The 16,985-nt window shown below is 36.6% G+C and overlaps 1 protein-coding gene across 1 annotated transcript in view; it reads right to left on the bottom strand.

The window, feature by feature from the left end:
• SLC13A1 (solute carrier family 13 member 1) overlaps nt 1–16,985 on the bottom strand; it is a 40,931-nt gene that overhangs the window by 12,768 nt on the left and 11,178 nt on the right. The window contains exons 4-10 of the mRNA XM_025164812.2: nt 12,206–12,393; nt 12,063–12,114; nt 11,929–11,977; nt 9,053–9,213; nt 2,791–2,910; nt 1,936–2,034; nt 1,738–1,839 (exon numbers count right to left, since the gene is read on the bottom strand). Of these exons, the coding sequence (XP_025020580.1) occupies nt 1,738–1,839; nt 1,936–2,034; nt 2,791–2,910; nt 9,053–9,213; nt 11,929–11,977; nt 12,063–12,114; nt 12,206–12,393 (771 nt within the window). The remainder of the gene's footprint in view (nt 1–1,737; nt 1,840–1,935; nt 2,035–2,790; nt 2,911–9,052; nt 9,214–11,928; nt 11,978–12,062; nt 12,115–12,205; nt 12,394–16,985) is intronic.

Here is a 16,985-nt window from a genome sequence, read left to right as displayed (position 1 = left end):
AAAACTTGGTTAGCTGTTTTGAAGAAAAAAATAAAATGCCAAATGTAAGCAAAGAAATAAGATACAAGAAAATTATAAATTATAAAAAAAAATACAAAAGTAAAAACTGTTTTATTGTATTGTTGTTATATCTTCATAATATAAGGAAGTTCAACCTGCTGATCTTATACTGAGCTGGATACATTAAACTATAACCACAATTTATCCATATAGATATATGATATCTATACTTTTATTTCAAATCAAAATGGATTGTAGGGGAACTAGAGGTGTTCTCAGAGGAGTCAAAAAAGTCAAGATAGTGGCCACTACTGCACAATTGAAACCCCACCCCTATTTTTTTGTGTTATATGTATAACTCTAAAAAGGAGTGAGGCTTCATTCATATGGGCTTGGTCAACCTATTGATTTTTGGATCCCTTTCATGGATGCCCCTGGGGGAACATTGTTTCGCTAACTCTAAAAAAGAATTTGAATGAAACAAAAAACAATATAAAGAAAGCAAAGGAACAAGTACAGATGGTTTAAAAGTGTGTGTGTTTTTTTCTGTAACCAGGATTAAATTAATAATGTTATATTTTCCTTCATCCTCTGATACCAGGAAGTTTAAAAATATATAATATGTAAAAGATCCAGTAAAAGCATATCAAAATACAATATAGAAATTACATAAAATGGGCAAATACCACCAGCTTATTAAAACCTAACATGAATGAGGAAAGAAATATAATTTGACGCTAAGAAGAATATAATGTCAGTACCAATTGCTTCTCCAACAGGAGGCTGTTGTACAGCAAATGTTGAATAGGGATTTAAAAGATACCTGGAGAAGGGAAAGCGGATATCAGAAGAGATGCTCCTCCATATTTATTGTGTAAAAATCCATTTCTTGTAGAATCTGTTGAATGTTACATTCAACAGATTCTCAGAACAGTGAGAAAATGGTAAAAACTCTTTCTATAATCATACACCATTATAACCTTTTCATAGAGATTGTTAAAAAGAATTCTGCTCAATATCTAAGTAGCATCTATTCAAAACAGTTAAAAAGAAATCACAATTGTGTTGAAAACCTAATAGAGAAGAATAAAAACATAGGAAGGTGTGATTATACTCCAGGTATCCTCCAGGTAAGAAATGACTGCTACATAAGGAATGTTTATTTAACACCTCCAGCTTTAAAAAACAAAATATAGTGGTTTTTCAAGCTCATCTAAGCAAACTGGGCATCCTACTCTAGTTGCAAGACTAAATGGACCAAAATAGACTAAATGGAGAGAGACCCCACAGGAGACTTTTGTTATCAAAATAATATTTGTATTAATATTAGTATTAGTATATGGTATATGTTTATATCTAAACTATTTTCCTCAAAATGAAGCCTGTGGGGTAGGTTGGTATGAGAGAAAATGAAACCGAAAGTCACCCAGTGGGCTTCCATGGATGAGGATGAATAGAATTTGGCTCCCTCTGTTTCTAGTCTAACACCTTAACCACTACACTTCACTGGATCTCATTTTTGCTTATTTTTAGAATAGTCAATAACAAGCATACCTTCTACGGTACTTGTGGCATTCTGAACACCAGGAGAAAATGTATTTTTCAAAAGACATTGGCTCTTCCTCCACATAGTCTAATAGATGTTTAAAGAAATATTTGATACCACCGATCTGGATTTATCCACATATAAAAATATAGAAACATCTGAAAATTCTACAGCACAGTGTATTGACTTACTCTGGAAACAAGGAAGACCAGCCAGGGATGAATCCAGGATCTCTAGTAAACCATAGCAAGGCCATTAGAATGAACAAGATGAGGGTGACAACTTCAGGGTAGCTGGAACAGAAACACCATGTATCGATCATCACCCTTGAACTGATTTTCTTTGGTAGCATTATAATATTTCTTCTGTGGATTAGCCTTATGCCTTACCTTACTGGTCCAAGTTTCTTGTATTCATCTTTGATCACCTGTGCTGAAGCTTGTTCTCTGGATGACTTTGTCTTGCCACACTGGAACATTTCTTTGAAGCTGAAATGAAAAGTGAATAGATATAACTAGTTATAATATAAGTTCACTAGGTGATAGGTTCCATTTCTGATGACTCATCTAAAGAACTCCTTGAGGATTTGGGCTTGTCCAGAAGAAGGGTTGGCCTTCCTCCTTTGAAAAGGACACTAATCTCATGGCTAGTCCAACATATTTTGCTGCACAAAAGATAATGCTGCAATTCCACGTACAAAAACTGACCTGACTGGCAGAGCAATCTTACTTCAACACGGATGATGGAACAATGCTGTCCAAGGCAGCTATTAGATGACTGGGCTGGATCTTTGCCATTTGCAGTTCTCATCTCCAATATTTGCCTACCATTCCTTGTTTTGCCCAGCATGCTGCCTGAATCAACTATCACAGGCTTCCTAAAGGTAGGGCCAGTGATGACTTCTCTATTCTGTTTTGCATTATAAATTTTGCTCATGTGCATATCAAGATAACCTAATCCACAACCTTTTTCTTTCTTGAATCCTCAGGCTATTTGCCTTCACTGAAGCATAGGATATCTACTACATACAGTATTGTAGCTGAGCAAAAAGATACTAAGAAAAATAACCACATATTTTCCCTTACTTCTCTATGCCTTCATTTTTCTCCTTCCTCTATTGTTTCCTTATATTTATTTACTACTTATGCTCCTTGGGGTAAGGATTTGTTATATCTATTCATTGTAAAACACATCCTTACACAAGCTGATATTACTTTGGACTCCTCCCCCGTAAGAGTACTTACTTGAAACCCAGAAAAAGCCACTGAAGCCAGACCCAGGAAAGTAATAAAATAATAATAGTGATGGGGATGCAAAGAATAAACCAGGATCCAAAATTGATGCATTGGCAACCAGGGTATCGTCTGAAAAAAATAAAAATGAAAATGAAATTCAAGTTGAGATAGGGGCTTTGAATATGAACAGCAAGATATTTCTTAAACCAATATCCACAGTAGGCTCTTAAAATGGTAATTCTTAAGAGAAAACCTATCCAGCTTTCATCTGAAATAGATGGCTACTCTCCCAGAAAGTGAAAATGGAATATTCACTATTAGCAGTGTAAACTCTTGCACCAATTTGTCTATGTCCCATGCATGGTGGAAGCATTAGAGCAGTGTTGTCCAAACTTGGCCACTTTAAGATGAGTGGACTTCAACTCCCAGAATTCCCCAGCCAGCATGGCTGGCTGGGGAATTCTGGGAGTTGAAGTCCACTCATCTTAAAGTGGCCAAGTTTGGACAACACTGCATTAGAGTACGCCTATATGCAGCAGAGATTACTCCTTTTCAATTTGTCTTCTATCAGTTCATGAAAGTTTTCTAGATAACATTTATATGAAGGTGGTACTTTATCTGTTGCAAACATGCTGACCTATGTTTCCTTTGATATTGGTATCCTCGTATGATTTTTTTTTTAATTTAATCATTGTTAAATGTATTGACTAATTGCATATGCATAGGAAAAGTGGAAGATTTCTGTGGTAATCTCAACAGAAATCCATAATCATCAGCCCTGGTAGTTTCAAATATTGAATTACATGGACCTTTGGGGAGCAAGCACAGTTCTAGTCAGAGGCTTAATACCTCATTCATGGCAAGTTCTCTTGAGTCATGTGACCCTCTCAGCCTAGTAATACCCCCTGAACTCCAAAGTCAGATTAATAGCTTAACAGACGCAGATATGTACTTGTTCCATTAATTGAAATGCTCTGAATGATTTTATTCAACTCTTCCTGGAACAAAGGTTTCAGTCTTGATTTGAGAGTTATAAATTAAGCAAGGTAATATCTTTTTATTGGACTAGCTGTTCTGGGGAAGCTATATGTTGCTTCCCTGAGACAGTTAAACCAATTAAAGTAATCTGAAATGGCAAAGCAGCCTGGCATGCCAAGGTGAACCTGAAGGAGTAGACTTTCAGGAAATGGGGTGGTGAACTCAGTTGCAATAAAAAACTTCTAGTGCATACTATATGAGAGCTAGTGTGGTGGAGTGGTTAAAGGTGCTAGACTTGGAGTAGGGCATTCTCCCTTCGGCATGAAAGCCAGCTGGATGACATTAGCCCAGTCAGTCTCTCTGTCTTAGATTGGAAAGTTGAAAAACATTCCAGAAGAAGATACTGACAAACCACTCCAAGAAAACTGCATGGTCCTGTCCAAGAGTCAAGGCTGACTTGACAGACCATAGCAACAAAAAGTATGTACTTCAGGTTTTGGTTCTAATTATGGCCGGTGGGGGGCTGGGATTATAAGGGGGAAAAAAACCCTTCTGAACTTGTCTTATTAATAGGTCTGGTGACATCACACTTTATCTGGACAGTTTCTTGTCTTCAAAAGCTTTGGATGCTTTCGCGGGGTGGAGAATAGTATGGCTTCTCCTGCAATATGAGAATCAACAAATGCTTATCACTTTTTTTACATTGGGGCAGAAATGAATAAAGTTTGGTCATAGTGATCTGTGGGATTTCAGGCAGGGATGTTCTGGCAGCATCTTTAAAGCCAAAAAAATTAAAAACAAAACAGTTTGGTTGCCTTTCTTATGGTTCTGGGGGCAATTTAAACAAATATAACAGTGTATGAAAGGGCTTCTAAGTTGCTGGGGGAAAAGATAAGCATAGCTTTGAGGTTTATGAATTCTGCAATAAAACATTAGTATTTTAGAGTTTAAAGATGCTTTTCTTTGCTGCTCACTATGTAGCAATCATAGCTTCCAGAATATACTTTCAAGCACTATGACTGGAAGTATGACCTAATAATCATATAATCATTCCTGACTGGAAGCTAAAGTTTTCAGCATAGAACAATGCTTTCCTTTCTCTGCCTGATTTTTTTTTTTAATTTATGGAGATATGGGAAAAGATTTTAAAAAATACATCAAATAATTAAAGAAAAAGGTATTTAGAAACAAAATTGTTCCAAAGTTCCAAAAGCAAACTATTTTTCCATTGGTTGCTTCAAACTAAGTCGCTTCACTTTCCGCAATTGTCTGAATGATTTTGAGGCAAGGATCCTGATGAAAACCTGGTTCTTACTGAAGATGAATGCCTAGTTTTACTTTTATTCTCAGTTGGTAACAACTGATCCTTTATGACGTTCAAGGAGGATAATCTGGATAGACTTTTAGTATACACTGTCTATGTGTTATACAAAAAGTGAACCTCATTTTCTGAAATGATAAAACTACACTGAAAGATTTCCAGGTACTATTTGACATTTCTTCTGAAATGTGTCTTCGTGTCCTGCTGGTCATTACAGGAACTTCTAAAGTCATCCAACCATTGTTGTGCCAATATAACAATATTGCAGACAGCCCTCAAAGATGGCTGAATGGTGCTAGAAGATGGTACAATGACTAATGGGGAAATGACCCAGAGACCAGAGATATCCCATGTCCTCAAGTTGTTGCAAAAGTTTGAAGTTCTCTAAACATTGTTTAAAAAGCCCACCCTTTTAGGAGAAATATTGATCATTGTGAAAAATGGCACTATCAGATTAGCCAAAGTTGTGCGTCATTGTTAGCCAGGAATTTTGGTTTATTCAACCAGACTGTGAATAAGTAGCACGGGAGCAGTCCATTCATTCTTACTTGGCTCCTGGCTTTAAGAGAACTAGTAAATAAGGAAGGGATTATTTGGGAACATGAGATTATGATTAAATCCACCCAGACAAAATAAGATTTGTGAAGGCAATAACATACCCTGGTTTAAGGCTGGCTTATGATCTTGGATTATGGGGTGCATTTCACCATGGTGCTGAGTTAAAAGTTCAGTACAACTGCTAAGAGTCCTCTGATTGTGTGCAAATATAATTAAACAAACAAATAATAAAGCTAATCCTTCCTCTTTTGTTCATGAGATGGAATGGCTATATGCACGCATAGTTTATTATGCCAGGATTCTAGCATGAGATGATATGGAAATATGGGCAGTTTGAAGTGAATATACATCCCAAAATTAAAATATAAGAAACAGGCTTAACTAGAAAAGGAGTAAGCTCAGCTGCCTAACAAAAGCAGCCCCCCACCCTTCCAATGGAAATCTCTGATTACATAACCATTATAACCTAGTTGAACAAACGACTGTCTCAGATAACTTTTTACTAACAAACTCCCAGGCTGAAAAGAGCCTATCTTTGCCCTTAGGGACTTGGACAATATGACAAGTATGTCATATCACAGATTACTGATATGAAAGAGAGTTGGAGACTTCTTCTTTGAACACTTCCCTCCCATCTTGACTTTCTTTCATGGCTATTGTCACGCACTGTCATTTTCATTAGGAAGCAGCTGAACTGAAGGTGATGTATAGCTGCAGGGACAAAATTGCTCTATCAGGACAAGCCTAGATATAAGATTACCACTCTGCAACAGGGTTTTTATTTATCTTAAGAATGTTCTTAGGAGTTTATGTTATTTAAGTTTCAAGAGAAGGATATCCTTCCCCCCATAAAACCCCTAATAAGAACAGTGAAACTATATCATAGCTAAGTGGAACAGAGAGGAGCAGCTGTATCATGGAAAGCTATAAAGCCTGAAGACATTAATGTGGTTTGGTGATGATATTTCTTTATCCTGGGCATTCATTTTCCCTCTGCTGAATAGCTGCTCAATTCATTGCCTTTCTACATGCCTCCTTTGCTCACCTAGCTCCAATTCCACACCTCTCCATCCTCCGTCTTTGCCATGAATTAATTTTTCTTAGCACTTCCTGTTTACTCAAGCTATTTATTAGAGCCCGCTGTATAGCTTCTGTGCTTGGTTGCCAACCTGTGAATGTGCATTATGAGTTGAGAAAGCAGTAGCTGTTGACATTCATTTCTCTGCCCTTCCCTGCCTTCAACAAGGCAAATGTGGAGTCCTAGTTACTACAGAGCCAAAGGGAAAAGAACAGGCAAAAGGAACAGATGAAAAAGAAGTGATACATTCATGTGACTTCCGGGGAAGAAATGGCGAACTGAAGATGGCTCCGCTAAAAGCAGAGCTGACGACTGTGGCGGAATGAAGAGCCAGTGAGTAGACTGGCTCCTCATAATTTCTCTCTGGACAAGGAGAGGTCTTGAGATTGCTCACAAGTGCTCCAGACAGTTACTCCTCATGAGGAGATGCAAGACAGCAGTCTCTGGTGGGTTTAGAGCTTTGGGAGACAAGGGAAAGCCATTTTCGCTTAAACCACAGTTGGCACCTTAATGGACAATGGGTTCGCATACTTCCTTTTCTAATCACTTTTGGAAATTGCTTATTAACTGCTTTTCAGCTATTAGGAACCTTTGGAATGACAAGTTTTACACACCAGGTGAGTTTCTTTCTATCCTTAGCAAAAGAACAAGACATTTAAGAAAACCGGGCCAGAAAAAGTATCCAGTTATCCAGTAGCTTTTATGATCCAATTAATATGATCAGGAATATATCTCCAGTTAAAACAGTAGCATCACAAGCCACTCTAAAAATTATCCTAGACTCCCATTAAGCCAATATCATAATGATATGTCATATTTTAATAGACTTTTGTAGCCATTCTTAGATACCCCATGCAACCCAAATCCTAGGTCTGTTGGAAATTAATTCTAATGGAAAATGCACATGCCATTCCCCGTGGATCAAAATGGACTCACCCAAGGAACTAGAGGAGATATGGATTTTGCTCTGGCACAGTTATTATTCCCTTGCTTTGTATTCAACAAGATTTTAAAATGTTTATGTGTCTTGGCTTATTTGATTATATGTACGCTTTTCTTTTATTGCTTTGAGGTAACTATGATATATTCTTCCGTGTAAAATTCAGTTTGCGGTGATACAACTTTGAATGAATTACAAGTGGCAGACAGACAATATTCCTGGCAATTGGAAATGATTTTAGCAGATTAGTAATCTTTGGGATGTAAAGCAAAACTGGCAGAATGCTCATCGATACTATGATTGTTATCAGTATCAAGGAAAAAAATTGCAGTTCCCACATATATATTGTCAAATTATGCACCGTACAGCTTTACCTGTGAGTTAAATTTCATGAAGCCAAAATCATTTAGGAAATGTTTTTGAAACAGCTCCAGTACTTTCAAAGGGATTAATAGAAATGGGGAGGAGGAGGGAAGGACTGGTAGCCAATTTGCCAAATAATTATTTCAGCCATGATTACAGATTTATTATTCTGTCATTCTGATCTGTGTAATGCCCTCTGCATCTATTACACTGTGTTTTTATGAATGTCATAAAATCCTCTGTTCATAGAGGATAAGGTTATCTATGGCTGCTAGTCCTAATGGCAATATTTTACCTCCTGTTTGTACACAGAGTAATCTAAGCAGTTAAAAAATTAAAGAGCTATGATTTTAAAAGGAGAAAATTAAGCAGGTGTGCTCTCAGTGTGAAATGAAGGTGAGCATTCCTGCCTACTGTGACATCATAAAGAGTACAGAAGTACAAAAACAAGATAAAATTATAAAGCCTTGCCTTGAGTACTCAGAAATACGTGGATAGTGACCGTGGTTCATACAATCATTAATTAATTTTACCTTAGTTGGTTAAAAAAAAGAGATGGTGTGATATAGATAGGTAATCTACAAAGAGGGTAATGTAAATTATTTGAATGGATGGTTGTTATATTGGGGATGTATATGATCTGATAGGAAGGTCTTTTGAGCTAGCTAGCTATAATGTGGTAAGCTATGGGTATGACTAGTGATGCGAAGAAGGAGAAGGATTAAGAAAGGGCATTTTCCAGTAAAAACTGCTTTGGGCCACTGAAGAGCTCCAGATCTGAATACAGGGCTCAAGTTGTCTGTCTGGTTTAGCAGGGATACATCAGTGAAGAAAACCCTTCTGCTGACTTCTTCCCAAAAGCAAAAGGGCTTTACGATGTAGGAGCTCTCATTAGCATTGACATTCAAAGCAGAAAGGTTCAATTATGAGAAAGGGAAAGCACTGCACTGACATAACACAAATTAACTTAAATGGACAGAAGAGAGGAATTTAAAATAATATTCAAAACAAATAACTTAATCCCTTTTCTTACGTATTGAATTGTTCTGCAAATATTAAGTTGGTTGACGTCCCAGTGATGGTAGTCAGTCCTCCAAAAGTGGATGAATAGGCAATACACAAGCACATGACTTTGCATATCATATGGTCTTTTTTGTTTCGGTATCTTCTTTCAGACTGGCTTGGTTCTGAATTCTGCTTAAATATAAAAGAAATAAATGCAATCAGCAATTTTCATAGTCTATTAATACCCAACCTTCTCTAGGTAAAATGCCTAATCTTTTCCTGAAAATTCTCCAGAGGTTAGGAAGATCCAGAGTGAAGTAGCTCTTCCACTTTCCCTAATTCTTCTATCGACCAGGAGGATAAAAAGGATAGCTGAGGAACATGCAAAAATCAAGTCCTATCCCTAAGTTTCTAGCTTTCCTTATTTATTTATTCATTCATTCATTTATTTATTTATTTATTCATACATACATACATACATACATACATACATACATACATACATACATTCGATTTATTCTCTGCCCATCTCCCCCCAATGGGGAACTCTGGGCAGCTCACAAAGTATATACCAACCTAACAGTGACAAATCTTACAATTAGTGCTATATCTATTACACTACGTGCCCAGCAGGCGTCGCTAGGGGGTCATCTGGGCTTTTTTCCTCCTCTGTAGATCTTTCTCGCCACTCGCATCGATCGTTGCTCATGCCGGTTGTATTTGGAGTTCGGCCAGCACCAGTATTTTGCTCCCCTGCGCAGCACCGCCGGTTCCTCCCATCTAAACGGGAGTCCCCATTTATTTACTTGCAGATGGAATAGCTTTCGAACTGCTGGGTGGGCAGGAGCTAGGACAAGGGACAGGAGCTTACCCCGTCCTGCGGAGCTGGGCCCAAACCACTGGAGTGTCAACCATTTCTGACTGGCAAACTCCAGTGTCATTAAGCCCCTGCGCCACCGCATCCCTAGCCCCTGCGCCACCACAGATTATGATTACATTTAAATTCTCTATTGTCAATGAAAACTCTGAAAATGGTAAATTAGCCAGGAATAAAACACACTGCAGATCTGATGATACTGAAATGTCTTATTTGCACAGTAAAGAGTCTCTTATACAGTAGTTTTCACCATAAGCACATAGGTTTCAATTTCAGGCAACAGAATGATTCACAATTTGCCCAATAACAGCTAGGTGAAATGGCAAAAACGTGGTGGAAATCTCTCTCTGTCTGCTTTAAAAGTCACGAAAGATGCATGTTAATAGTGAAGTATTGCCAAATGTCTGCTGTCTCCAAACCGATTGATTAAATTACTTCCATGTGTTTAAAGAAAAAAAGATAATTCAAATCAAACAAGCTAAAGCATGCATAGTAACTAGTGGAAATGTGTGGCACATTTGCCACTGTAATCAGTGCATAGGTCAAAATAGACATTTCAACTAGAAATAACAGGATAAATTGAAATTTTAAAACACTAAACATGGAAATTAGGATAGAATGAGTTGAATACCCATCTCACATCCAAATCAATTTAAAAAGGAATATCTTGAATTATATCTGGATCGATCTTCCATTGATTGTTTTTGTATTTATTATTTCTGTGATTTGAATTAGCTGATTATTTTTAACTGAATTAACTGAGTGTTTGTGACAGGGGAGAGATTGTCAGGTGAGGGCAGATGATGGGCTAGGTCTTGTAACAAAGCTTTCTGGACATTATGTACATTTTAAAGAACAAATCCATACATCTCTCCTGCTTATCAGAAATGTCATTTCAGCACTCTTGATCTAGTAGATCAAAATGCAGTGTTAGACTGTGCAAAGGAAAAGGATAGAGAGTAAGGAGACCTCATTTTAAGATCCCATTTATCCAACTTTACTCTGGATGGGTACATAAATGAAAAAATGGCTGAAAATAATAACCTAAAGGAAATACAGATTTCAGAGAATCTTATTCTGGATATATCATCTGGATTTCCTGAGTTTTCCCTTCTTTTCAATAAATTGAAAATCCTTGACACGCCTATCAGAACTCCTGCTATAGAAGAATGGCTTAGACATTAATGGAGAAGACAAAGATTCATGAATCACCATTTTACCACAGTTTGGAATAAATTTTTGCACTCCTTCTTGCCAGGGTCATAAAGTTGGCCCAGGATTAATCCGAGGTTTAATTAGAATTAGACCAAAGTGAATAGAGAAAAACCATGGGATGACACCAATGGAGGCTGCTGAAACTGGGATTGTAGGTGAGAAAAGCTAATAGCTGAAATCCAGAAGTGAAGAGGCAGATCTCAAAAATAACAAAAAGTATGACAATCTTTCTCAAACTATCCCATTCCAGGTATGTTGAACTATACCTCACATCAACTCCAGCAAGTTTGCTATTGTACATGAAGCGTAGAGACTATGAAAACTATTGAGAACAGTAGTTCATCATATCTGGAGAGGAATATGTTGGGAATACTGGTCTGTAGAATGTCAATAACTTAATTAGGATCAAATAAAATGTCCCAAATTTGTGAGGCAGCTGAAACTTTAATCATGACTTTGAACATTCTACCTTGTCTTAATATGAATATTACAATGTTGTGATGCCCCCTCTCTCTATGGGCCCTAATATATATATATTTTAATTTAGAAACCCCCTAAGCTTATTCAAGATTTTGAAACCTTGTGATTCATATGCATGAGCATATTGTAGATTTTGGAATTAGACCACCAAACCACCTGCATTTTTTAAATTATCTGGAAAATCAGGAAAACATTGTAGAGATCACAGTGCTTCATATCAATCATTACAGAAAAATTACCAAATTGATTACATAACTGAAACCATAATATGTTAATCTGACTGTAATAGGTATTCCAATTTTTAAAACAAGGGTGAGAATTATTTTAAATACCTTTTCATTTTCAACGTCGCACACAGCGTGAGCAGCGCCATTGCTGTACCTGGAAAGAAATACTTGCTGTAGTAGTTATTTTACTGCTAATAAAAAATAAATCATATAAATGTTTTGCTCTCTCTATATATTACCCATCAGCTTTATTGGATTTCCAGTCAACTGTTTCAGACTCAGTAACATTTTCTGTGAAAACAAAAATGAAAAATTTAAAGGAAGGATTTTTGCTCAGGTGATCTTTCTCCAAGCGAAGTAAAAATGGGTTGAAGTTACTTACCTTCAAGTTCCAGGGCATGATTGGTGGCTCCATTTGCACAAGTGATCTCCATGGCATCTACTTCAGCTTCAGCACTAATGATTTGCTGAGCCACTGCCTCTACAATTGGCATCACCATGGCAGCAGTAGAAGTGTTGCTAAGCCACATAGATAAAAATGCACAGCTGATCATAAAACCAAGGGTGAGCCTGAAATAATAACAAAAAGTCCATCTATGTCTGGTATTAACACTCAACAACATAATTATAATAAAACTCTATTAAAAATAATTTAGGTTGGCACCTCCTGACCTTCTAGACAGTTTCTAATTCCTTTCTCTATATAGCAGTAGTATGAATGGCTTGGCTTAGCACTTTTGCCATTCGAGCAGAATTGGATTCTAAGAAGATAACATTAGAACATTGTCTTTAATTCAGATTCATCTATCTCAGTTTTATCTACACTAACTGCCAGTGGTTCTCTGAGGGTTGAAGCAGGGATTTTCCCAAGTATGGCTGGATTTGCAGGAGACCGAACCATGGACTTGCGTGCAAAGTGCAAGCTGCAGCCCTTCATTTACACATACAATTCAGGATATGGGCCTCCAGAGGTTCTACAGAAGTGTCCATGGGAGTGTGTGTATGTGTCAGATCACAAAAGCAGCACTGTAACAATGCAATCATTCCATCTCTTTTTATACATGCATCATCAAAAGGGGCAGAATCTTGCCATGATGGAACGATGCTCCTTTCATCATTTTGATGAAAACACTGGATCCTGTGGATGCCTCTACCCAGGAATAAGAGTACATGTGCAAATTGAATTGCCAACATATTCAGTTTTCAAACTTTGAAGTTTTTTCTCAAGTGTTCTACACATGAAATGTTCACACGATAATGGAACGATTGCTCTTTTTACATCATGCATGCATAATATATGTTTTTTTCCATTAAACAAAATATATTTTAAAAGACATCAACATTAAAATAACTTAGGTTCAGTTTATCTCCCTTACAGCCTTTGTTAATCTCAGTGAAATCACATAACCATGGGAAAGGAGGAAAGCAAGCATGGTGAGAAACCACCACTTACAAGGAAAAAAGAAGAGGTGGTGAAAAAAAGTATTGAAAAGAATATATTGCCCAATTCATTCAAGTCATGTGACTTTTTCAAGTCATGTGAGTTTTCTCAGAGAAAAATAACCAAAGCAACTTTGAATAATATATACCAACTTTGAATGGTCAGATGTACTCAATGGATTGAACTGAATCAAGGTAACTGAATCAATTTGAAAATTCAATGGATTTTTTCCACACTGAATGGTTGAATAGAATTGATTCTGATTGACAGTTCATGAATTTACAGTGTCCTAAATTTATATTGTGATGTGAAGGAGATACGGCTTGTCCACATTCTGGTAAAGGCAAGGTTGAAATGAGATTCACAAAATGGGATCCTACCTTTGGATATTTTTGCTATAAAAATATATTTGAAACCTGACAGGTACACAACTGACTTCAGTGATCTTTTTAACAGACTTGGGCTAGAGTTGCATCATCAGGGTTCATGATGTTTGAAATGCACAACTGGGTGAAGAAGTCTTATTGAAACATCTTAAATTACTGCAATTTTCCATATTTCAAATCAATTAGTGTTGACTTTCCAAGTCCTTAGACTTTCCACATTAGGCCATTTCTTAACAATTTTTGTTGTTGTTCAGATGCATCAAAACAGACAGGCTTGTATACTTTTCTATTTGGAAACAAGGCAGGAGTAGAAATCAAATAAAGATAGGGAGATATAATTTAGCCCCAAATATCTCCGAAACATCCTTTCTTTGTTGTTTTTCATTTAGATTGGTCATTCCACATGCACAATTGGGAATTGCTTCATCATAATGCCAGGATTCTACTGTATGTTTCTATCTAGGTTTTTGTTTTTGGCATCTTGCTTTGTACATGATCTGATTCCAAGAATGTCTATGGGGGATGGGTGACCAAGTTGGATGGTCACTGGAACCACATGATCAAAGCCCCATGTATTTAAAAAAGAAGCAGGGCTTTGATAATGCAATTGTAGCAGCCACCTTGACTTTTTTTCACACACACACACACAGGATCATCCCATTCATTTCTGTGAAGTCTCCTTGGTACCTAATGTCTATGGTCTCTGCCTTAGCTTTTCTTTTTCTTGCTTCCCAGTCCAACTAAGTCACTTCTATGAGGGTTCTCCAAGAATGGCATGTAATCTTCTAGTTAGTTTTTACTGCCAACTCCTGAAGTTTCTTTTCCAACTGAGAAATTACATCCTTGGAACACCTGCTCAATTACTCACAAGACACAGTTGCTGACAGCACTGTATCTTTCTTTGATATAGGGTACAGTCCAGCACAAGAATTTTCAGCAATGTGCAAAAATGAAAATGCATTTAATCATACCCTACATAGAACAGCAGCCACTGACCGACCTTTTAATGTGGGTAACTTTGAACAACTTTGTGCAATTACTCCCACAAAACAATGCAGGAGAAAATGAAAGGCATTCGTTTTGGGACACATTCAATTTGTGATATTGCCCTGTTTTCAATACAATTAATGATTGCCATGTAAATGTTTAAATATACCATGTTTTATTCATGCCAAGCAGCATTAGCCTAAATAATTGTTAAAGACTGTAAAGATCTTTGATATCTAGGGGATGAAAAGTACTTCAGTAGTTGCAAAGAGTAACACAGAAAGGGTAGACTTATTTAAACATGCAAAATTGCTTTCACATTTTTCTCTAATGCATTTGTAACATTTTATGAAAATGGTTGCATGAGTCCATGTTATAAGACAGACAGACAGACAGACAGACAGACAGACAGACAGACAGAAAGAAATCTCTACATTGGTATCAGTGAGGGTGTCATCAAAGGATCACTGTAGTAAGATAAAACAATTTTCTCCCCCAAATCTCATTCTAACAATATAGCAGCAACAACAACACTTCCTTTGTTTTTCTTTTTTGGCAGAGTCACCTCAGATGATCTCAAATCATGGAGTAAGAACAGCCAGGCCATCCTAGGCAATCAATTTGGCAAAGTTGAGTTGACTCAAGCTATAAGTATGGTGAAGTCAACTCAACCAGTGCCTTCATATCAAAATACTTCTGACCTCTATTGATCTTCTTCCCCAACCTCTCTACAGTTGACAGTTACACTGGGGTATTAATTCAGAGAATAAAGGAAACCTAATGCAAGCCTTATATCATAGCACATAACATGCAGGCCAGCATGGTTCAGACATTGTACTAATCTGTGACCATAGCATTTCATCCTCAGATTTTGTCTTGCCACCTCTTCTGTATATAACTCTTTGAACCTGCCTTGGGATGTGAGAGAGTAAGGATCACTATCAGCGTATATGTGTTATTAAAAGTAACTACAACTAATAGGAGTATTTCCTTCCTTCCTTTCAGCCCATTGGGCACAATGCTTAGGGTGGTGTACATCATCAATAAACCACAATAATTCAGTTAAAACAACAGAATAAATAAAACCTGTAAAACCATAACTCAAAAGAGATTGGATTACTATTTTAAATTAAATTAATAATACACTTTAAAAATCTTTTGTCCTACGTCCTTTACAGCATATCCCCTGGCACGCTGCTCAGAGGTGTGCATGGACCTTACACCCACAAAGATTGGGCATTCCTTACATAAAAAGAAAGTTTGGTACACAGAAGATATTACATCTTGAGATTAATATGATATACACTTCTCTAATATGTTAATTTATCACCATAAACTCAGCCAATTTTTATTTGAGGCATGTAGAACAAAAGTAATCCTAAACAAACAGAAAGGGTAAAATACTTCTTGGGTTATTTTGTAAATTATATTTTATTTATAAAATATAAATTATGTAAATTATATTAAAATGCATTTTTGGAAAGAACTTTCAATTGTTCTTTTTTTTTTTCTGTAGCTATATTCTGTAGAGCTATATCCCATATTTTAAACCACTGATCATTAGTTGAGGATGGGCTTTCAATTATAGCAAATTACTATTCATACACTGTTAGGTGATTGTATTCATAAATTATAAAATGTATAAATTATATTAAAATGCATTTTTGGCAAGATCTTTCAATATTATTTCCTGTTTTTTTCCCCTGTAGGAGACAACAGAGCTATATCCCATATTTTAAACCACCAATCATTAGCTGAGGAGGAGCTTTCAATTATAGCAAATTACTGTTCATACACTGTTAGGGGATTAACTATCTTTTCAGTATCTCTGAGACATCCATCAAAGATTTACTATAGACTTTGCAGGAAGCATATGACTACTGTCAACTGCTATCCACTGATTGCATTCCAAAGCTCAGGATCTTATTACTCTGTGAAAATTCCAACAATAAGAAATACATTTGCTTTGTGAGAGCTGCAACTGACTTTCAAATTAACAGAGGTGTTATTCTCCTGGTGGCTGATAAAATAATAGAACTGTTTGTTCTTCCCATGTATGGGCACCAATAGTTATTAGGCCATGCTTACATTCTAGATAATATCATCCTATTATGCCTACTATTTAATAAATGGATTATAACTATTATTGCAAAGAATTGTGGATGAGGATAAGTTACGTATGTAATTATAAGAATGCAAATGAAAATTTCTGTCTTTGAAGTTTCTTAAAATAAATGTTGGCCTGGAGGCTTCCCAGTCTTTGCTTTTGACTTCTCCTTGGTCTAGACCTAGTTAAGCCAAGATAATTAATTATTTATTTCATTTATTCTATTCAATTTGGATGCTGC

The sequence above is a fragment of the Python bivittatus genome, unplaced genomic scaffold, assembly GCF_059951505.1.
Source record: "Python bivittatus isolate LINGU-HERP-01145 unplaced genomic scaffold, Pbiv_v1 ctg000330_np1212, whole genome shotgun sequence".
In the NCBI taxonomy this organism is placed as follows: Eukaryota; Metazoa; Chordata; class Lepidosauria; order Squamata; family Pythonidae; genus Python; species Python bivittatus.
This window is presented reverse-complemented; position numbering and strand designations above follow the sequence as displayed.